Source organism: Condylostylus longicornis, unplaced genomic scaffold, assembly GCF_029603195.1.
Source record: "Condylostylus longicornis isolate FDR11 unplaced genomic scaffold, ASM2960319v2 ptg000081l, whole genome shotgun sequence".
Lineage (NCBI taxonomy): Eukaryota > Metazoa > Arthropoda > Insecta > Diptera > Dolichopodidae > Condylostylus > Condylostylus longicornis.
The window spans coordinates 3,435,378-3,460,304 of NW_026578049.1; the positions used below are offsets into that span (position 1 = coordinate 3,435,378).

Genomic DNA, 24,927 nt, shown 5'->3' on the forward strand with positions numbered 1-24,927 from the left:
ATGATTGGAGAACTCAACAACTATTTTTGATTTAATTGTAGTAAGGCATTTTCATGATTTTGAAGAACTACATTATGAAGAGGAGAGTGAATGAAAGGAATTTCACTTTATAAAAGTAATTTCAAAAATAAGTTAAGAAACACATATAGCCCTTTATTATTTTAAATTAGAGCTAAAAATTTAATAATTCAATTTGTATAACAAAATGTCAAATTTTTAAAAAATACTTTTCCCCATTTCAATTTAATAAAATTAAAATATTTATTTAAACATTTTAATATTATTATTTAATAAATATGTCATTTGAATGAAAATTAATTTAAATAAACACACACACATTTATACAAAGGATTCTTTCTATATGTATGTTATTTTTATACACAGAAAAATATTTATTCCTAAAGAAGAAGAAGAAGCAAAAAAAAAACATTTCCATTTTTTATTTATTCAACATTTTTACATAATTTTATTATTTTGTCGCCTTTAACTATAAATTATACATAAAAAAAAAATACCCTCAAAATAAAAAACGAGAAGAAAAACAAAGAAGAAATGTGGACAAAAAAAAAACTATACGAAATAAATTTAAGGTCATTACAATCACTAAATGGAATAACTGTAAATAAATCGGGATCTCCCCCGAAAGTGTAATTTTATTTACATACACATTTACAAAAAGGTACTAGAATACGTAATAATAAAATGAATTTTTTTTTTTTTTTAGGAAAAAGAAAGGATAAATTTTAACAAAAATAAATAAAAAAAAAAAGCAAAGAGGAAATATGAAAAGAGTATAAATCGGTCATGGAATAGTTATTTTAAGGTGTTAAATTTTTATTAGTTTTCAGTTTTTTTTTAAATTTAAGGACCATGTAGAAATTGCGTTGACCAAAAAGAACCCCTTTCTTACCTTTACAAAAAGGAAATTGTTTCAACTTTTACTACCATTAAAATTCGATTCAAAAATATATGAGCTCAAATGCTGTGGTAGCTCAATCAATAACAAGCCAAACAAACAGATGAAATATATAAGTCGTTAGTTAAGAGAAAAATTCAAGTAAGTGAAAAAATCTAAAATTGAAATTCTCTTACAAAAAAAAAAAACAGAATTAGTAGATATTTGAAAATAATATTCACGCATGGACAAAGTAATCGAATAGCGTGTACCCGGATTATGAGGAAATAAATCGAAAATTATTCTAAATTGCATTTATAATTCGACAAAATATACAATATTTTTAATTTAATTTTGGTTTTATTGTACACAATATTTCAAATGAAAAGATTTTTAATCTTATAAATTCTTTAAAAATTTAAATTCCCAAAAAAAGAACAAAATTCCCGTTGCAGCACCAAATCCTTAAATTCAAACTATTATTTCAATTCAATTAAATTATTTATTGAAAGAAATATTTTCAATTTATTATTGGCCTATAATTTAAATACCAATATGCCAAAGGTAATCAGTTCCCATTCAGTTCAATAATACTCCATAATATTGATTCCATTGATAAAATAAAATCTTTAATACAATACCTCAGAAAATAAAAATTTTTATAGCCATATATAAAATGTCTTTATTCATTTTATTTACTTTTTAGTCATAGATGATTTTCAACATGGGAATTGAAAAATATAAAAATTATATATTAGTACACATCCTATAATATGCATATGGTGTATAATAAAAATATCCTTCTATTTTCTTATCTTTATTTCAAATCCTTCAGGTCATAATTTTTATGTCTAAGATCTTAATCAAAATTTTTATGTAGAAAAAAATATCACTTTAATAAAAAAATCTTTTTGTTTAATAAAACTTAAAAGATTCTTGAAACTTAAGGTTTTGTACAAATTTATGAATTCTATTTTTAATCTTTAAATACATAAAAAATAGTATGAACCATGACATACTAGTAGGAAATATAACACACTATTAAACATGTTTGCGTATCTTTCTATCACAAGTTACCGGAGTATTAACTTTGTAATATGTTAAGTATGTTAAATTCTAGTATTCTAAGCTGCGATTTATATTCAATACTGCGTAATAATTATTCCCGAACTTTTAACGATCAAATAGTGATATTAATCAGATTATTAATATCAGTAATAATTTGTTTCTAAGAATGTTATAACACTCAAAATTTTTTAACAGTTTATGTTTAAAAGTAATTTTTAAATTTTTATAGCTAATTGTAAAGACTGAAAGTAATTAAAAATTCTGAATTGTACATATTTATTAGAAAAACATTTTTACAGCTGCTTACACAAATTACATGATTTGTAGTTATTTGCTAAAAATTACTTTAAATTTCCACCTGTGCCCAAATTATTATAATTGAGAGAGAAATAGTTTTATGTATTATGCTGCATACCTTCATCAAATATAATCAAATACAAATATTCCTAATTTACTCGAAGGACAACAATTATATTCTTTTTCAATTTTCAATTAAATAATATACACAATCTAATTACATACATGTACACAATATGTACATACATTATTGTCTATGTACTTGATCACATACATATGTATATAGAAATTTCGAAAGAATTGAGAATTTAATATCAATTATTACAATAGACCGAAATGACATCGTACACAACCCAAATGTTAATCGACCCAAATTTAATAAAATACAAAATGAAAATAAAAAAAAAAATCAATTTTAAAATTAAAAAATTTATAATTTCCACACATAATGTTACCATATTGTTGACTTTTTATAATATTTTCATGCATATACACACACACACACATTCATATCATATTGTGTTCATTCACTTGTTATTTATTTGGTGTCTCATTCATTTCTAGTGCAAATTCACATATTTATTTTAATTTTAAATTATTTTATTTTCACTTCTTGAACTACAAAAATAAACGATTTTCTTTTTTGTTTTAGCTTTAGTTTTCTTTTATTCTATTTTTATATTCTAGGTAATTATTGAGAATGAGTTAAAAATAAATGTTTACCAATTCAAGAATCGATTTATAACCTTAATGTTTTATTTTATATGTATACAATATCAATGGAAGTTAACTAAACCGTGACAATTTTCGTAACATAAGCAACACAAATATTATACACAGTTCTGAATTCAAAACAGGAGATGAAATTTGAAGAAGAGGGCGGTACTTTTTGAAAACATCAAAAATTGCAAATTTGTCATGTTAAATTACAAAGGTATAACTAAGTGATGCCGGATATTTGATTTTCACCAAATGACCGTCGTTTGACATTTTCAAAATGACATTGAAATGAACAACTACTAATATTAGGCCAGAATGTCATAAATGATAATATAAAAGCAAATGTTAAGTCATTAAAAAATTATAATTTTCTTTAAAAAAAAATATACAAGAAATTTAATTTGATTTTATTGAATTTTTAAACTATCTTCTAAAATTTCTTAAAACCCACCGGGTATATGGAATTTGACAACTCTCTGTTTAAGTTTCACTGATTAAATTTCAAAGAACTAAGAAAACGAACTAAATGAATGAGATTTGTAAGCAAAAATTTCAGTGTTGCCTCACAGTTTTTTGATAATTAAATTAAATTGAATAAATTATAAAAGTAGAAAGAAAGGAAAAGTCAAACTATGCTCCATAATTGTTATTGAAAAGTGGGCCGGATTATTGTGATCTTGTCAAATTTTTTATACTTTCTCTTTGTAATTTTATTGTTTTCTTTCTTTTTGTAATAATCAAAAATGTCAAATGAATTTGTAGTCAACTTACAAATGACGTTTCCGATTACGTGCTTCTCTCGTGCAGAAATTTAAGACCGATTATAATTTTCTTTTACTAGTTTCAAGTTTTTTTTTTTATTTTTAATTTTTGTATATTTTAATATAATTTGTAAAGGAAAAACAAAAATTGTAAAACTAAGGAAATTCAACTAAAGATAAAATTCGATAAAAATTTTTCTACATGTCAAACGGAAGCCATAAAAAAATATTTTTGCTTTACTTTTTTTTTTAACCTTTTCTATTTTTTTTTCCACAATTTTTGTTGTTATTTTCTTGATTTTATAAAATCAACCAAAGAGAATAAATTGCATACATATAGGATGAAAACTAACTGAAAGAAAGTTATGATGGAATGCCGTAGGTCATAATTTTAAAGTTGCATTATAAAACATTAGTGTTCAAACTATAGCACATCCCATAAATACAAAATTTGAGTTTATTATATAAAATAATAGTAAAAAAATCCGAACTCTGTAATAAAAATTTTAATAAAGTTTTTAAGTTAATGGCATATTTATTCAATACCATATACAATAAAACCGATTCATTTTATAACTTTAAGAAAAAGGGTTACTTAATATGTGGTAGTTTTATGAAACTATTTTAGTACATTGGTCATAAATATCGAAATAAATTATACAAATTTTTAAAACAAATAAGAATTCTAACAAAAACAAATATCAATGAAAAATATACGACCGAGTGTAAACTTTACATTATGCGGTGGGGAACAAAAATTTTTAATATCAAACACTTAAAGATATTGATCGCAATTAAAGAACTGATTTTAGGATACATAACTGATAAATTATACGTAATTTAAAGAGTAATTAGAAATTACAACTTATAGAGTAATTGAAATATAGCAGAGTATACAATACTAAATTGAATTCATAAACAGTTTGAGAATTCAATTTTAAATAGTTTACTTTGGTAGATCTAAATATGTAAGTATATATTATTGCACCCCATATAGGAACACTATTATAAAATAAAATAATGATTCCAATCGTTGGGGCAATTGCATCACGAAAAGCTTTCTCTCATCTTATTCATTTTGGAACTACTTCAATTGTAAAAGCGTAGATCTACCGAGTTTTTACATTGAATTTTCTAATATCGCATGATAATAATACGAAATTGATTAATTTTTAAAATACACACATAACAGTTATAACAGTTTCACTTTAAGGGTGCAATATAACACAATATTGTTCATGAATATAATAGCTAACCATATTTGTAAAATTTAAAGAACCAGTTAAAACAAAATTTCGAATTGCAAAGAAACAAGATAATTTTAGAAAATTATTAAATGGCCATGGGGATTGAATAATAATTTTTCACTTTTCAGCATTTTTTCTTTTCTTGGTTTTGCTTGTAAATGCAGAATAAATGTAGAATAAAAGCTACTTTATACGTATATAAAATGTAAAATTTTCCAATATCTTTCTTTACTCTATTTTTGATTTAATTTGTGGTTAAAGTTTTTTTTTATGGAAACATCATGGAAATTTTTAATATTGTTGAAACATAAAATTGACTAAAAATTAAAAACTAAATTTAAATTTTCTGAAATATTTTTTATTTTTATTTTCTTCTCTCATATTAGTTCAACAAAATGTTAAATGTCTACTTAATCAAGATTAGGTAAACTGAAATTTTCCAGATTTTTAGTGACTGTAACCAGAAAAAAAAATTATTATTATTCATAAAATTATATGTAATGCGGTGGTGTACGTGTAACTAATTTTAAAATACCTAACAGTGTACCTTTTAAAACAAAAATGAACTGTCCAACATAATAATAAAAGATTAAACTTAAAATATAAAAATTTAGATTCGTTCAGAAAAGACTAAATAACAAATTCCTTATTCAGTTCTAAAGATGTAATTACTAAATTTAAAGATCAACCCCTCACATTATTTGTGACTCTCAAAATTTGACATATTTATGACATTGAGCTTTACGTTTATATAGGTACTTTTTCAAAATTTCTTTAGCTAAAAATAATTCTTTCAATTTTTAAGTTAGCAAGAAAGAGAAAGAAGTATAAATATCATAGCGAACAAGATTGGACCGTGACAAATGGGCCTCCTATCATAATATTCTATTTTATTTTTTGGTTTAGCAATATTTTATTAAAATTCAAAAAATAATCTTCTATATAGTTCGAAAAAAATTATGTATTTTATTAGCAAATTTTATTTATAAATTATGTGGGATAAAAAATATTAAAAATTTCGAAAATTTTATGTCAAATTTGCCAAATTATTTTAAAGATTTTGTATGTAAAACAAAACTTATGACAACAAGAATAGCATAGAAAAAAAAGTCATACCCATTGCATTTAAATAGAAATTTAATAATAAACCCAACACAATATTAATTGTTGTTAACAACGAAAAAATTATGCGTTTTCCTTTAAACATAACGACCGCACCCCCCTTTCGAAAAAGTTAGAAATTAACTAAATAACCAAAATTTTAATACTATTTAAACATGAAATTGGGCAAGTTATTAACACTTTACAAATATCACAAAATAAAAAGTAATCTAAAAAGAAAAATCCAAAATTAATGCATTTAACATTCTATACACCATTATTTATGTTATATAACAATAATAAATATATGCAATATATAGTTATATTGTATACATATATTTCCCCAATTATTATCGATAAATACTGCTTATGCAGTTTTATTTTATATACGAAAAACATTTTAATATTTCCCATATAAATAAATGACTACATCGTATGTATGCATGTCATGTATAAAATTTTATGAACTGCAGATGAAAATTGTTTACTAATTTATTCTTATATATACAATGAAAAAAAATTTTTTATTATTGAATTTTGAATTGAAATTTTTTACCAAAATTGCACCTGCACTTTATTACAATCCATAGTATAAAAATGCAATATAACAATAATATTTATAATAAATGAAAAGGTATAATAAAACGTAACCGAGTAAGTGGTTAAAAAAAAAATGGAAGGAAGAAAACAAAAAAAAAAAATTTTATTAACTCATTTAAAAAACAAAAAAATTATGGCTTTTAAACGTGATTTTTTTTTTTATATTACAACAATAAATAATAATTTCACTTTAATATTTATTTATAATATTACCAAAAATTTGTAAAATATAGGTGATAACGAGAATTATTTCCCCCTTTAACTAACAGTAAACTATAATAAATTATATACAAAAATAGAGCATTTTCATAAATTATTATTTAAAATATGTGCTTAATATTATGAAAAAGCAAAAAAAATTCTGAAATAATCCAAAAATTATTAGATTCTAAATTATATAAATTCACATATAAAATAGATATTTTCTGAATACATTCATCCCTCGCTTTACAGAACTAATATGTTCCAGAAATGTTTTCCGTAACTCGAATCATTTTATTTACATTACGTTACAACCACATAATTTTTTACCTAAACTTATATAGGTACATATATTTCTTGTTAATTTGCAAAAAATATTATTACAACATTAGACAACAAGAATCATTTTTGCATTTTAAAAATTTTCATTAAATCGAATTTTTTTTCCGTAAAAAGAGATTATAGTTTAATTTTTGAATTCTGTAAAACCGCAATTCCGTATAACGAACTTCCGTTAAGCAAGGGACAAATTTCAGTATGTCCGTTTTCCAATTAGTTTAGCACAACTGCTACATAACACTTATGAAAATGGTATTCGCTCACTTATTTCAAGAGAACTTGCGAAATTGCTGTAAATATATCATAAAACAAGCAAATATTTAATTTTTTTGAACGCTTGAAATTGATTATAAACTGAAATCTGAAACGTTTACCAGCTGTAAGTTTTCAAAAAACAGAATAAATCAAATTTCGAAAAATTTCGGCCAATTAGTTCTTCGAAATATTGATACTTTGCCATGATTGAAATTGTTCGATTCTCGAGAAATTTTGAGAAAATTATCTAGAACACTATGCTATACTTTATTTAAAAAATCAAAAAATATAAAATCGGCTCGTATTCAAAGTTAAATTTTTGTTGCCTGATATACACAACAAAAGTTGATCAATTCAGCATGTAAATCGATTGAGCCGAAAGTAAAATAAACGAGTATAATCAGAGAGGTGAACAGACCAACATTTCTCTAAAAATAATTTATTCAGAGTTCTTTAACAAGAGAAAATTTCCACGCTCTTCTCACCTCTTTTTCAATACAATTTATGCAATGCAGTCGATAAAAAAAAAATATAAGAAATACAGGAAAAAAATTACAATAATTGGAATCGAAATTTATTTAACAATGAAAAATTTTTCAAAAAAAAAAATACCCAAAAAATTTCATGCAAAACAAAATATCCTTTACAACTACTTAAATATTTTTTTTTTCTTCATATTCAAATAAACATGTACAAACGTAAATAAAGTAGAAAAAAAAAATATTCTTCCGACACGATTCATTAACAATCGAACTCTGAACTTGTATGTATATATGATTTTTCTCTTTTTCCTATATTTTTTATTATAAAGCATAAAATAAAAGTTTTGAAAATTTATTTGAAAAAAAAGTTTAAAAAGTTTGAATAGTTTCCCAAAAAAGAAAATCGTAAAAAATGAGGAATTTATCAATAAAATCGATTTAATTTGAAACTTTAGGAATATCAAATGAGATTTTTAGGTTATAACATTTTTGTTTTGGTCATTTTTATATTTTAAGTAAATAATTATTAGTTTCAAAGTTATTTAATATGATTTCCATTATTATTTTGTATTTGATTTAGTTTTATGTTAATTTTATATTTCAAAAAAAAAAACCCGAAGAAAAACCAATGTTTTGAATTATACCAGCCGTAAAAGTTTATTAAAGAAATGAAGAAATTGGTTATAAAATGGTTTATGATCTAACAGTTTCAATTGTTATACTCTTGAAATTTCAAATTTTATATTAAACGGAAGCACTTACAAGTAATTATTATAGTATAATATGAAATTAAAATTGAAATCTCATTAAATTTAAGCGTAAAGAATTTTTACTCCAGTAATATGAAAATCGAAAAAAGGTAGTCTGTGATCAAATCCTTCTAAATTAAATACTTTAAATATATAATTTTAAGCATTATTATTTAAATAATGTCATCCCTTTCATGCTCCACCATAATTATAGTCACTATCCTAGAAATCACTATTTTGCAAGTAAATTATATCATTTAAAGCTTAATATATTTTAATATATTATTTTTATCCATTATTTTCGGATAGCGAATAGCGTAGATTAAATTACAGAAAATTCGATTTTGAAGCAGAATGAATCGTATTGTCAAATTTTTTTTATTTTAGCCATTGTTGTTAATTTTAGAACGAAAAAAAATTAAAATTAAATTAATTTTAATGGCCAGTATTTTCACCAAATAAATTAATTGCATTTCATGTACTACTCAAATATTTTAATATATTATAAAACTTCAAACATTGTCAACTTAAAACTAAGATGGGCAATAATTATTTGTGCAACAACCCGTCAATCTATTTTTAAAAAAATTTCTTTCATTAAAGGGATCTTTTTAATTCAAATAAAGTGAGTTTATTCAAACGTATAAATAAAAAATTTTCATTTCTTCTTTTGATATTCTTCCCGATGTCGACTATCACTAATGTGCACCATGGTATCAAGTTTAAATTTTTTACAAAAAGTAAATGATCAAGTTGTAATATTCTTATACAACCGTTACTTATGTAGGCTTCTTCCTTTATCATTTCGAATGTATATAAGAACAATTTATTTTCTTATTCCCTTTTTCCTGTTTAAGTTTTTTAAAAGGAACTCATTTAAATAGAGGAAAAAAGAAAACAGCATCTTAATTAATTATTTAAACCTTAATTAAGAACAAACTTTTCTTACACAATTTTTTTTTTTTCATCTTAAAGATGAAGAAAAAAAAATTTTTTTTTTTTTCATTTTTACTAAATGTACTTGAAAGTTTTTGTCACAAGAAAACTTAAAAAAAAAACAAAATTGAGAAAAATTTTTTTTGCTCTTTTTTTTTGTTCTTCCTTGTTTGGTTAAAGAAAACTGGAAGCAAACAAACTGAAAAATTAAAAAAAATTTTTTTTTGTTTTTTTTTTTATAAGAGTCGAACATTTTCAATTATTAAAGCCGACGTCATTTACAAGTATGTGTAAGTGAAGAGCATTAAATATTTTCCTCACATCCTCCCATATTTCACAAATACACACACACATAAACATTAAATTCTATGAATGAGAAAATAGTACAAACTGGCATAGAAAACTTTAAATAAAAAAAAATAAGAGGAAAAATTTAACCAAAAACTTTTCCTAATTTTAAAAATTTTGTGTGTTTAAATGTACAAAATGGCTTGGGTAACGGTTGAATGACTGTTAATTGTGTTCGCAATTTTTATTTTGGTTTTATTGTTTTGGATTTTTTTTTGTCGCGAATTTTTCTAAAAAAAAAAAAGGAAATTAAATTTTTAATTTTTATAAAAGTAATTAAACAGAAACTCATAGAATTTACACGTTAATAAAAAAAAGATTTAAGAAATATTTCTTTAACTTACTCTTTATGTGTTCAGTGGAGCATTTCAATTAAATTAAATTCAATTGAGTTGTAAGAGAACCCCTACATTTCTAGCTCAAGGAATTCATTTAGAACATTCTGTTTAATAAGGATCAAAAATAAATTTTCATTTAAGATTGCATTTCGAATTAAGATTGCCCTCCTACACAATTCAATGTTCATCTTTACTTTATTGAAATTTATTTCAAATAAAAAATTATTAAATTACTACTACAATATTACTCGGACCTAATAGTGCAAAACTCCAATCATATCATCAAAAATAATATTATTACTCATCTCAATTCATATATTTAACTTAAAATTCCATATTATTCTACAATTATAACATTTATACTCAAAATTTACTTCAATATTACAAAGTGTAATATTTCTGTTTCTTACTTAATAATAATGAAAAATTTAACCTTACCATTCATAAATAAACAAAAGAATGGAAAAATTAAATTTTCTAATAAATCTCATTTCATTCAATATACACAAAAGTACAAACGAATATAAAATATTACACTTTAATCAATTTAAATTACCACATTCATAAATATTATGAATGCATAATCAATGATAAATGGTAATAAACCATATTTATTGGCAAAATTCATACAGCAGTAATACACGAGTATTTGTGAATTCAAAAAATTAAGGTTAAATATGACGTAAAGAGAAGATTTAGGAGCAAAAATAAAGGATGAAAAAATTTATTATAATTAAAAAATTTTCAATTTCATTTCAAAAAACAAAAGCACATCATTAATGAGCAAAAAAAAAAATTATTTTGAAATTGAAAAAGATGATTAAAACATTAAACTATTCTTAACTTGGAATAAGTTTAACTCCTAAATAATTCAATACAGTTACAGCGAATTATGTAGATAGTAATAAAACAAAAATCTCAATTAATACACTTAACCTCAATTTTTCAAATTAGTAATGCACAATTTAAGATAATTTGAATTCGAACACAAGCTCTGGAAATCCCATCTTGTAATTAGATTCTTGGAGTCCAATCATTTCAAGTTGTTGTTTTTGCTTATTCCAAGAAGGGAATTTTCATTTTTTCATTCAAACTTTTCATTTCACTGTGTTTTATTATTGTAATACTCACTCAGTTAAATTAAGTCGAATTAAATGAGAATAAGTTTTATGAAAAAATTCATGACGCAAGTACAAATTGCGTAATCATTACATCATCTAACTTTAATCACATATTTTTAAGCAAGTCATTGTAAAATTCACCTTAATATTGAGCAGGAAATGAAAATATTTTTTCTTTTTTTAAAAATAGAAAACTGATATGATTTTCCTAGATCCTTTTCTTTGGTATGTAAAACGGAAATTAGGTGTATATTTCACACGCCTTATACTATTTTAAATTCTCTAATTTATTTACAATATCAATACGCATATGCGTTTAAAAAATTAATAATCTCTTTTAGAACTCTATATATATATGAAGGATTCATTTTACAAAATTATAGAAATATAAAATAGGTACTCATAAAAGTAAATTTATGCATAAAACATATTATAGTATGTGTATATATGATAATTAATTTATTGCTAGCAATAATTTTGAATGACTTTAAATTGAATGAGTATATTAATAGAGTATATATAGAGCAATAAGTAGCAATTATTATAGCAGAAATACTTCAAAATAATTAATCATTTAATAATGGTTTAAAATCCATATAAGGGAAAATATTAGCCATTGGTTATAAACGCATTTTATAATGTGCAATAATTCTTAATTAAAAATTTTATGCTTTTGCAGTATTAAATCAATTTAGGTAGATTAGCTGGGTAATAAAACAAAATCCTATTATGGATGTGCTATAATTTCAAGGAACATGATTGCTTGAATTAATAGAATATAAGGCTGCGTTATCTTATTTTAAATGATTTTTTCTTATGTCAGGTCTTGTGAATAACATCCTTCGATTTAAAATAAATTCCAAGTAACATGTCGTACCAAATAATTAAATACTTCCCAACAATTGTATTATTTCGAAAAATTTAGAATTAAGATTAAGAAATTAAGAATTAAGAAATGTACTTGCTAGTTGCTTATAGTCAACTATAATGCACCGAAACAGTCAATTCTCACCATATTCCTATTAACATTATTTGTGAACTATTTCATATGGAAAATTAGAGTAATTAAATCAAACATTTTAAATTAAATTATTACGTACTAGACTCATTTAAAATTTTTATATATAAATATATAAAAATTACTAAAATGAATCCCCTCCCACCCACATAGAGCAATAATTTTTCATTTTTTCTTATTTTTTTCTTTCTTTTGCGAAAACAATTAATTACTAAAATGTCAAAAAAAAATCATTTTTGCAACAGCCAAAAAAATACAGTATTGGCGCTATAATAATAATTATCATATGTCACTCATTAACTGAACTTATTACAATTTTTTGTAATTATAGTATGTACACATAGTATCGTGGAAAAAAATTTCAAACCTAATTGATTCTTAAAGTAGCACATTTCCTTTTAACAAGGGAAATTTTTTTTTTTCATTAATTATTGCATACTTTTTGGGGAAGAACAAGAAGCTTTAACGTTATGTTAAAATCAGATGGTTATTTTTGGGGAGATAAGACAATTACTTATATTTTTTTATTAAAAGTAATCTACTCTATAAAAAACGGAAAGTATTTTGAGAACAGATTTCGAGAGTGATTGACTTAGAAGAGGAAGTAGTTAAGAAAAAATTGTCTTTACAATAAAAAAAAAACATTTTTTAATTTTTACAAATTCTTAAAATCTAAGACACATACGGCGTACCATCTAAGAAAACAACATTGGCCAAATTTTGAAAAAAAAGGCGGGTATTAGATAGCAATTAATTTGAACAGAATTATCATTACAATGTTTGACTATATGCTGAACCACAATAGAAGCTAAAAAATTCCGTATTTTTTAGATTTGCGGTATTTAAAAAATATTTGGGATTCCGACACATTAAATTGTCAAAAAATGGTATTTGAAGGAATTTCTCATTACTTCGAAAGGGACGAAAATAGGTAAAAATTTTATTTTAGAGAAAAAATTTTTCCCAAATTGTTAATAATTTTAGGTTCCTTTCTTAAAGTCCAAAAATTTTGTACAAAATCACGAAGACAGACATACAGGCGGAAAGAGTGGAATTGTTAATTTTATTGGAGAAGTGCTAATAACGAAATTTCAAATTGTTCTTTTCAAAACTCATAAAACTTTTATAATTATGCATTAAATTCATAAAAGTATGGAAGTATGTGATAAATTTTTATTTTAAATAAAAAATCAAATTTAATTAAGTTTAAAAAAGAAATTAAAATGTCAAAAGCATAAAGTAACTATATAAAATAATCACATTCATTATTATTAATTATAAGTACCTACAAAGTACTGTCCAACCAAGTACATATAATATTAATGTAGTGTACATAATTTTTTTTGGCATGCTAGAGCACTTTTCACATTTAATAAATAGTAAATTATGTGTTGCGATTAAAGTGCTACAACAATTAATTAATACGTCAGATTAAAAAATCATATACGAACACATGTGTAGTAAGTTTAGATACATGTTATAAGTGAATCTTTGAAAAAATTTATATGCATATACATTATTTATTTAATCTTTTATATTTATTTATAATTTTGTATTGCTCTAGCGAAGATATCCGAATATTGTTTATTCCAGAAAAAGCATTTGTTTAAAAATATTTAGGAAAATTGACACGTGCGTAAATTGTTACTTTTTTTAAAATCATTTGCAAATTAAATGAATACTAAATATTCTTCGGCTGTAATTAAATACAAAGAAGAAAATTTGTATTTAATTTAATTAAATACAAAGAAGAAAACAGATTCGATTATCTATTATACATAGTATAATAGTCGAAATTCGAAAGATTTTGAATTTTTGCAGTCAGGGTTAAAATCTGAGACGAAAATATAAAAAATTATTATACTCTAAAAATTTGTTTTCTAAAACTCAGAATCGAAATAAGGGCTGGATGGAATGTCAAGATTACGTATAAAATCGTATCGGAATTAGAGTTGGAAAATTTTGGAATTTACTCCGTGAACCTTCAAGTTCATTGCTATAGTATCACTCACGGTAAGACAAGAGTTATTAACCTTTTCCTTAATAACAAAAATTTTTATAAATAAATGTGATGTTTAATTAAGGCAATCAACATAAATTGTACAATGAGAAAAATTTTTAATTACAAATAATTTTTTTAATATTCTTTTAATCTAGACTTTTATATATATATACATAGAAAATTTATTATAGATGAATGTACAACATTTTTACAATTGACATAAAATTTTGAAAGTGCTAAAGCAAACATTAAAAAAAAATTTATTAATATGTAGGGGTACACGCATTCAATAGGAACTTTTGTATTATATTGAAGTATGATCGAAATTGGAGGAGAATTTCATTATTATTGTAGTGATTCTTAGCTTGAATTTAAATTCATACCGAAATCCAAATCAAACAGCAGTCAATAAATCTAGAAATGGCTACAAATTTATTTTAGTGTCAATATCGCATATTCTGAAACATTTTATATTTTATTAACATTTAATGAAAAACTAAAGTATTGTTATTAATGGTCATTCCATTATTAAATATTTTTGTTTTCTAATTAAAAATATTAGTTAATAAACAGTACAAATTTAATTTTATTTCTGAAAATAATGTAATACCTATAATTGGGTCTGTTTGCCTAATTTTAAATAAATGACAAGACTTTGAGAAATCATAACAAATGTTATTTAAATAAAAATATTATACATAGCTATTTATAATTTAATTAGAATCGAATTATAATTTAATTAAAAATTTGTATATAAAAATTAAACATTTATACAATAAACAAATTTAAAATTTTTAACACGTCTGCCCAATTGAATGTCATTAACATTTTTGTTATTTTGTATAAAAAAAAAAAAAAATTTTGTATATCTGTTTTCGAAATTAAAAAATTATTATATATTTTGTATGTAAGCTTATAAATTGTATGTAAAATTATAAAATGGTGGAAATCAAATTAAAATACCGTTTTATTTAAATTTAATTATATTAAAAATTTTTGAACAATTTTTTAGATCATTAATTTTAAAAATAATTCTAAAAAATTATATATGTATACATTTTTACTATAATCCTATAAATTTTCTATGTAGACAGAAAAACTATCCTGACATATTTGTTTAGACAATAATTTGCTGGTTCCGATCAAGCGCTAATAAATTAATGAATAAAAAATAAAGTTGAATAAATTTTTGAACTTCTTAAATACCAAAGATACAACTTAAAATTCTAAACGAAATTTAAAATCTTACATTATTTTATCCGGATATGTACAGACTAAATTTATGTTATGAGATATGTTTTATTCGAAACGAGCCTCATAATTGGAAATAGTTTTCACAAATAGGTTACAAAAGCATAATATAATTGGAAATTAAGTCATCTAGAGATGAGTGTTAAATAGCTTAACAAATTTAAAATTTGTAATTTTTGGAATATTTATAAAATATTGAGTTACGAAAAATTTCACCAAACTTTGGTTCGGCTAAAATTAAATAATTAAGTTCTTTTCGGCTTTTCTCTTATTAAATTTCAATAGAAGTAAAAAAATTTTAAAAAATTTGCTAAGCATGAAACAAATTATACAGTTTTTTTAATTTGAACATAATTTAATATAGAAAAACCAAGGTCTGGAATGTATAAAAGTATGGAAAGAATCTTTTCCAGTTACTAATACGTTGTAATGATAATATTTTGTGATATAAGCATATGTCGCCCAACCGAATAATATACACGCACACACAACATAATTATATAATTCCTGTGAAAACACATTAATATATTTATTGTACATTGTTTAAAATTTAAATCCTTTTAAACAAGATCCTTTTGTTAGACGTACAAACGAGAATTGTACTCGTATTATAATTTTAATTAAAACAGCAAAAAACAGGGAAAAAAACAAATTTTTTCTAACTTTAAAAATTATTCTTTGTTTCTTATTTTTATTTAATTATGAAATACTTTATAAAGAAATTTCATGCCAATTTAATTATTTTTAACATAAATGAATACAAAAAATTAATACACAATTATTTGACAAATAATTCTATATAAATACTTTCGGATTAGCGTGAAAAGATAGGTACAGTAGAATAGGGACCTAGAATTTAAACTCAAAATTATTTACTCACAATTTATGTTCTTTTAACACAGGTTCAATAAATTCAATTAGCATTAATAATATAAATTTTCAGTATTTCGAATTGCGTGACTCTTTATGAGACAGCAAATAATGTGATAAGAAATGACTATTTAAATAACAGTGTTGACATGGTGTATACACACAATTTTCCAAAAGTAATGATTTTCATGAAACGCATATGGATTTTTTATTAACTGAAGATTATAAAAAGAAACTATTAAAAAAATATTTCTAAGAATCGGAAAACGGGATCATAAAATCGATTATTTTCAAAGTTATTTTTTGTTAAAGAATTTAACAAATTTTTTGGTTTATATTTACATCATTCACTTTTTAAACTTTAAAGTTTTAAAAAGTTTTCTCTTCATATATCATAGGATTTACAATATTAATTTCTATATTTATTTTTAGTAAATTATCTACAATATAAATGAATAAATAAAAATAAAATAAGTGTAGAATTACCCATTTTTCCACTTTTAAAAATTGTATGTTATATTTAAACATATAAAGCTATAATATAGATAACTATGCTCATATATGCACTCACAAGCACATGCATAATTCCTTTCTTTTTTTTATGAATATCATATGCGATAAAACATCAAAAGTTAAATCATCAAAGGATTAATTTTATATGCATAAGGATAAAAAAACAAAGGAATAAATATTCAAGAAAATTTTTAAAATATGTATATAAAAAAATATAATAAAACATTATAAATACAGAAATACGATTTTATGCACATATATATATAGCATATTATGCACGTATACATATTCAATTTTTTTTGTTGAAGAAAAGTGAAATGAGATCACAGTGTTATACGGAATGAAATTTATCTTCGATGTGTAGAATATTGAATTTGAAATTATGTTTAAACTAGAATGTGATTTCCAGAATATAGTATATTAACATGCTGTATGCGTCAAATAGCAAAAGGTAAAAATTAATTAATACCGCGACACAAAAAACTGCTTTTAAATACTGCCCTGTAAAATACAGTATTTGATTTGCAATAATCTTGCATAGAACTTTAACCTTCACACAATTTCATTGCATACCGTAGAAACTCATATAGTTCGTGTTCGAAAATTAAATAAAATCTTATAACAACACAAATATACTATTTAGAGGTAACACAAATCGTATATTAAAATTAAAATCAATCTCATTTTACAATTTATTTTCATTCATTGTGGCTAAACAGCAGAATACGATATGTGTACTAAGTAAATGCATCTTTTTCTCTCTAGTATTAATAAAATACTATAAAATCTTTCCAATACTAACTAAATAAAAAAAATTAAGCAGCGAATTGTGATTGTACTATGAACAACTACCCGAAATAATCACAAGAGGAAGAAAAAAAATTATAAGGGACGTATATTCGAAGGGTATTATAAATTTGCCAATAGTATAACAAGTTTGTATGGATATCACAGAATTGACAATATCAACTATATTTCTTTTCGTTTTTTCATTACAACTTAAATTTTTGAAAAAATAATTAATATTAAATATTATAATATTTACATTATTCTCTTCAAAATGCAAAATTAAAACATAAAATGTTACGCAACAAAAAAAAGTAAACCAAATTTTTATTTACAAAACAACAGACAATTTCCCCTTCTGTTGAATCAACGAAAGTGTAATAACAACACCATGAAACTAATTTAATAACAAATTGTTATAAAAATTGCCTTCGGCCATATCAGAAATATTTTGTTGAACAAAAGTAAATATAAAAAAAAATTAACAAAAAATGAAAAATTAAATTTTTTTATATTAAAAACCTTTCATTTTACACTCAAAAATTAATAGTTTTCGAAATAAATATAACAATATTTATTTGTGAATGTATATCTTTTATACATTCGTATTTATAATATGCATGCATGGTATGTGTGCGGTAAATACATATATGAAAATGGTAATATATGTAAAATAGAAGTTATTTTTCATTAACACAATATTTGAGTTACAATATTTTTTATAGAATATTTACAACATAATATTGTCATGTATGCCAATATTATAACACTCCTGTGGCAATAAGGCAAATTTGTTCTTTGATTAAATTACAAGGTTTTTAATTTTTACCTTATTAATATTTAAATTAATTAAATATCAAAAAAAGAGATACCTAAAAATGTTGACAAATAATTTGGGGGAAATTTAATTTTTTAAACAAAAACAAATAAATTTCTTTTCTTGAAACTCTTTATAGTTTAATTAAAAACCCTCTTTATTACTCTTGTCTATTGAAAAAAAAAAACATATGATACTTGTATTATAAAATTAATAAACATTCTTTTTATATAATAAAGTATCTGATGCGTTCTCTTTTATTATTTAATAGATAATTAAGTGATACATATAAAAAATTCGCATTAAATATCCTTGAAATACAAAACCATTGTCATTCACACATAAAACTTAAATACACATATACATTTTTTATGTTAATATAAAAGTAAAGAAAATATCCTTTTCAAAAAATTCATTAACTTATTAACGTTTAATGATACAATGAAATATTAATTAAATTTTAATTATATATAGAGAAAGAAAAGAGAAATATCTTTAAATAAATCCTGCAATTCACACATATTCTTTTCTTATTGTATACAAAAATTTCATTCATTAACACATACTTTTAATAGATATTATGCACAACGTTAATATATGTATTTATAATATGTTCGTATAAAAAATAATATTAATTAAATTAAAACTAATTAATGTTTAATATAAAATCTATAAATAAATTTTTTTTCCATAGTAATTTGCATATTCTATTCTAATAATTAAAATGAGAAAATTTACTCATACTTATTATACTAGTATTTATAAATGTATCAATAAGTATGATTCTCCTTGTAACATATATGCATATTTATTCTCTCTTTTTACCTCTCTGTTATATTTTTAATAATAAACATTATTTGTTTTAAAGCTACCAACAGATATTATAATACCTAGATATTTATATATACAATTCAATATTCAATTTAGTTATATATATATATACATTAATATCACGCAAACCATAAGTTTTTAAAATAAACACAAAATCAACCATGATTCTCTATTTTTGGTTTATTGTCAACCATCATATGCTCATAAAATTCAATGAAGTCACAAAGCTCACACAATGAAATATCAACTTGACAACAAAAACAAAACAGAAATGAAAAGTACATATGCAAGTAAGAATATTAAATATAGAAATACTTATATATAGAAGAGAGAAAAATTAAATAACCGCGATTTTAAGCTACTTATACCTTATTATCTTTTTGTTTTTTTTTCATTTAATACCTCAACTAAGAATAAATAATGAACATTGTATAGTAAAATAATTTATATTTTAAAAATTGCTGTAATTACTATAAGTATACAGTTATATAGTCATAAAAAACAGTTTATTAACAGAAAATATCCTTTCGAGCAAAAAACAAACTGAAATTTTCAGGAAGAATCAAAGTAAACATAACAACAACTAATTAATGAACCGTACATAAAAAAGACAGAAGGGCAACAGAAAAAAAAATTGCAAAAATAATAATTCACTTCATTACATACTTGTATACATTTATATATTCACAAAATACGTGAATATACGTAAAAAAAATCTTAAAGGTACACAAAGTTATAAAGAAAACAATATGTATTACATATTGTTGTATGCGTATTTATGTAAATATATAAATAGAATAAGCTCTAATAAAAGCGGCTAACCTTAAGAATTATTTCTTAACCTTAAATATTTCTGCCCTGTAACGATTACTAAAATTCTCTTTCTCTTTTTCTCTTTCTCTTTATTATTATAACTTTTACCTAATCCACCAATATCTAATATATTATCATGATCCCAATTAATCAATCCAATTTTGACATGACATATTATGGTACGAAAATGAGAAAACAAAACGAAAACAAAATAATCACATAATAAAATAAGAAACAAAAAAAGAAATATTTGTAAAGAGACATAAGGGAAATTATAAAACAAAAGAGAACCTTATTAGAACCGGATATCAAACATACTCGTGCAGGAGAAAACGGAAAACATACTTCAAAATTTTGTAAAAGAAAACCAAAACAAAATACAATTGAAGAAATCAATGGTTTACAAAGTAGCAAATTTCATTTTGAGAATTTGAGTAAAGAATTTTTTTGAGAATCCAAAATCCAAAATATAAACAAAGGTATCCTATTAAAGTTATTTTCTTAAAACAAATTATATTGCATACTTTTAGGGGATTCTATTTAAATTAATTAGACTAGTGTTAAGGTTTAGTTAAAAAAACTTAAACAGTAGCTGAAAATTAAAAATTTTGCTGTCGTTAACTCAAAAATACAAGGATCCGAAAAAAATGCTGTCCAAGTGAACAACAAAATTTCGGAAAAAAGGTGACTTGAACTCAGTACAAAAAGTTCTCAAAAAATGATTTTTTTTTGAATTTTGGATTACAACTTGGGAACTGCGGAAATAATTTTCTAAACAAAATGTTTTTCTTTTCGAAATATCAGTACTTTTTACGGTAATTTTGTAAACGAACTCACTTATACTATAAATAATATGTTCGTATAACAAGCACTATAAATTAACAAGTACTTTTTTACAAAATTTTTGAAAAATGTACTAAAAAATACATGTAGAACCTAAAGTGGTAGGAAAACATAAAATGTTTTGTTGATTGTTGTCATGTTCGTCGTAAGTCTTAAAACTCATAATACGAATGATTATTATTACTTATGGATCATGACCCAAAAAAAAAAAAAACAAAAAATGTAAGGAAAACTTGACGTAATTTGAGCTAATCATAATATTTTCTTCGATGTGCTGATAAGTAAAGTGTTTCTTTAATAAAACCAAGAAGAAAAAACAACAAAAAAAAACCATGGGACGAAAAGCATATTTTGTGGCCTTTTATATTATATTATATAAAATGATATACGTATATATGTATGCGCACAATATAAATAATTGACCTTTTCACATAAAGTAAAAGATACATATTTTTATTTATATATTTGTGTATACAAATATGTATATATTCACATATACATTTCTAACTTATGTAAGTTACACATTATTATATTTGTATTAGTTTACATCTTTTATAACTTATACAAGATACAAGAAAAATTGTCAAGAAAATATCCTTTTTCATGTGTCTATTTTATATTATTGTTAGATAATATAAAAATGTCAAATAAATAATAAAAATGTATTAAATTACAAGAGAAAAAAAAAAAAACAAAAATTATTTAATATTTCTGCAATTGCAAGACACACAGGAGTCATTTTTTTTATTATCCTTAAACAAAATTTGTAGGTTTTTAAATAGTCCTTCTATTTGACCATATAATAGTCATTTAATTTAACATAATATTATGAAAAGAATTGAATTTCAAGAATTTAATATTATTAAAATGGTCTAAGAAATTTTAAGAATTAAAATAGGATTTTTATGCAAAATTTTGAACAAACTTTTTATACAAACATTTACCAAATCGTACTACACAGCACTGAATTATATCATTGTAATTTCACTTTATATTAGGTGAAAAAGCCTTATATTAGGGAAAATATTTTCTTACGAAATATCGGTAGAAAAAACATTTAACTAAATTTATAATTATAACTAAATTTCAAGAAAATATTTTGAAATCTTTGCTTTACATTTAATTTAAAAAAGATTTTCCAGCTTAATTCTAAACAATTATGCAAAAAATTCAAAATTATAAAAAGTTAGCATAGGCATAAAAATGAAGGTAACATTTTTATTATTCTTGAAAAATTTGTAAAAACTGAACTTACATTAGTTTTTAGAAAACATAAAATTTCTTTAAAACATTTTACATAATGCCTTTAATAAATGGTCAAAATAAAAACAATTTTAATTGCAGTACAAGGGCTTTTAAAGCAAAAAATGTACGAAACAAATGTAAAAAATAAAACACATTAAAATTTTGAAGAGCATGAAATTACTTCTTTATAAAAAAAAATTCAAGGAAATAATTTAAAATTTTTAAATATAATTTCATCCCACTTGTTTTAGTAGAATTTTTTAAAATATTCCACGTAAGTTATAATTTCTCTTAACTTTGTTTTTGCGGAAAAAAACCAGAATATTAACAACGAATCACACTTGTAATATTGCAATTAAAAACTTTAATTATTAGCTGATGAATGAATTTTTGTTATTTATTTAAAAATTACTATTTAACATATACGAATAATATTGAATTTAATTCTTATAAAAATATTCAAAATGACTGCAGTTCGTCACAGTTTAAAGATTACAAAATTAAAACCAGAAATAAGGAACAAAGAATTACAATATTGAAAATTTAAAAATTTTAATCAATTATTAATTAAGAAATTTTTTTTTCACAATCTTTTCTCTTTCATTAATAATTAATCTTAACAATTTTACTATTTTCAACTCAGAAATATTAATCTATTTAATTACTATATAATATTAAGTGTTCAATAGCTTAAACAATCGATAACATACTAATTACATCATACGCTGGCAATCAGATCTAATAATAAAAACATTATTTTTCTATTAAATTAATTCCAAAATAAAGTATGTCAATTATATTGAATACACAATCTTATTTTGTATAACAAATTAAACCAATATCTCCATATATCTAGAAAAATAGTCTTCCCGTTTTTCTTCATATTTCAAGAAATAGTCCTCAATATTTTTCTCATTTAATTTTTCTTAAATAATATAATATGACAATAAAATAATTCTCTTTAGTTTTGCATTTACAGTACTGTTATATCACTATTTACTGTGCAATACTGTAAAAGATAATTAGAATACCATACCCATCCATTTTCCTCTCTCAAATATAAAAATGTTTTGAATATTGTATGATTATGACAATAATTGTAATTACTATATTGCATTGGAGCAAATAACGTATTGTAATAATTCAATACTGTTACTGTTATAATTACTCTCATATAAATATACGATGTTATATGAGTTATTTAAAATTTCTCTCATATAGTTACTCAAAATTTCTTATATATAATGAAATGATATTCAATTATATACTATTATAACACTATTACAATTAGAAATTATGAAGTGTTATACGCTTCTTCAATAATGTAATTTTAAAATATTATGTATTATGTAGTATATAAATAAAAGTATGTACAAATTAAATATAAACAAATTACAAAAGAAATCATAGAGTATACAAAATTAAAACGAAATCTGGTCAGAAATAAAATAAAAATATTTAATAAATAGGAAAAAAATTTTTTAAATTTTGTTTTTTGCTTTTATATCAATTTTTTTTTTTTTTAATTTTTTATTAAATTATCAACTTTTGTTTATGAAATTTTTAATAACTTTTTAATTTTCCATTATTTTCAAATAGTTTTTTTTTTTTTACTTTTTTTTCAATTTTGTTTTTTATTATTTTGTATGTAGTATATTCTTACCTCACTAGATCTTTTAATTTTAATTCGTCCCATAATTCAAAATATATTAAACATGTGTACAGATTTTTTTTTTAAATGTTAATTTAAATTAAAATAAGACAAAAAAAACAAAAACAAATATAAAGTTGTTTTTACAAAATAAATATTGTAATTTGTTTGTAATAGTCTTTTTTTGTTTTTTATATATATATTTTTTTTAAATTTAATCGTGTGTAGAAAAAAATTTTATTAAAATAAAATTAATATTAAATTATTTTATTTGATTTTTTTTTATTTAGTTTAGTATTTAATATATATAAGTATTTATAGAATAAACAAACAAATCTAAATTAGAATTTTAACAGTATATATATAATAAAAAATATTTTCTATATATATAATTAAAGTACAGTCAAAATAATGTGAATATTGTATATATATATAAATATATAGAGTTGTTTAATTAATTAAATATAACAGTATAATAGTTAAAATAAACATTCAATTATGTATTATATGTATATATAAAAAAAAATGGAAAAAAAAATAAAAAAACAACAAATTACACGGTGCTTTTTATAATATATTTATTTTATTGTTTTTTGGTTTTAAATTAACATAAACATAAATTTTGTATTTATATTTTAAAGTTTTATTTATACAGTTATATAAATTTATATATTACAAATTAAAGAAAAGAGTCAGAAACAGAAAATTCTATAACACAAAATAGTATACAATATATTATAGTTATATTGTTATACAACGTATAATAGTTATATTTAAAAGAAAGTGTCAAAAAAATAAATCATATATAATTTCGTATATATATAATACT

At 22.1% G+C, this 24,927-nt stretch overlaps 1 protein-coding gene across 5 annotated transcripts in view; it reads right to left on the bottom strand.

Moving 5' to 3' along the window:
- The window catches only part of LOC129613273 (GATA zinc finger domain-containing protein 8-like), a 157,124-nt gene that overhangs the window by 76,019 nt on the left and 56,178 nt on the right, over positions 1-24,927 (bottom strand). Inside the window, exon 1 of one of the 5 annotated variants that reach the window (XM_055527266.1) lies at positions 24,111-24,241. The exons of the other annotated variants lie outside the window; for them this stretch is intronic. Coding sequence (XP_055383241.1) covers positions 24,111-24,143 — 33 coding nt within the window. The 5' untranslated portion in view covers positions 24,144-24,241. Of the gene's footprint in view, positions 1-24,110; positions 24,242-24,927 lie in introns of those variants that run through there. 5 annotated transcript variants of the gene reach the window in all.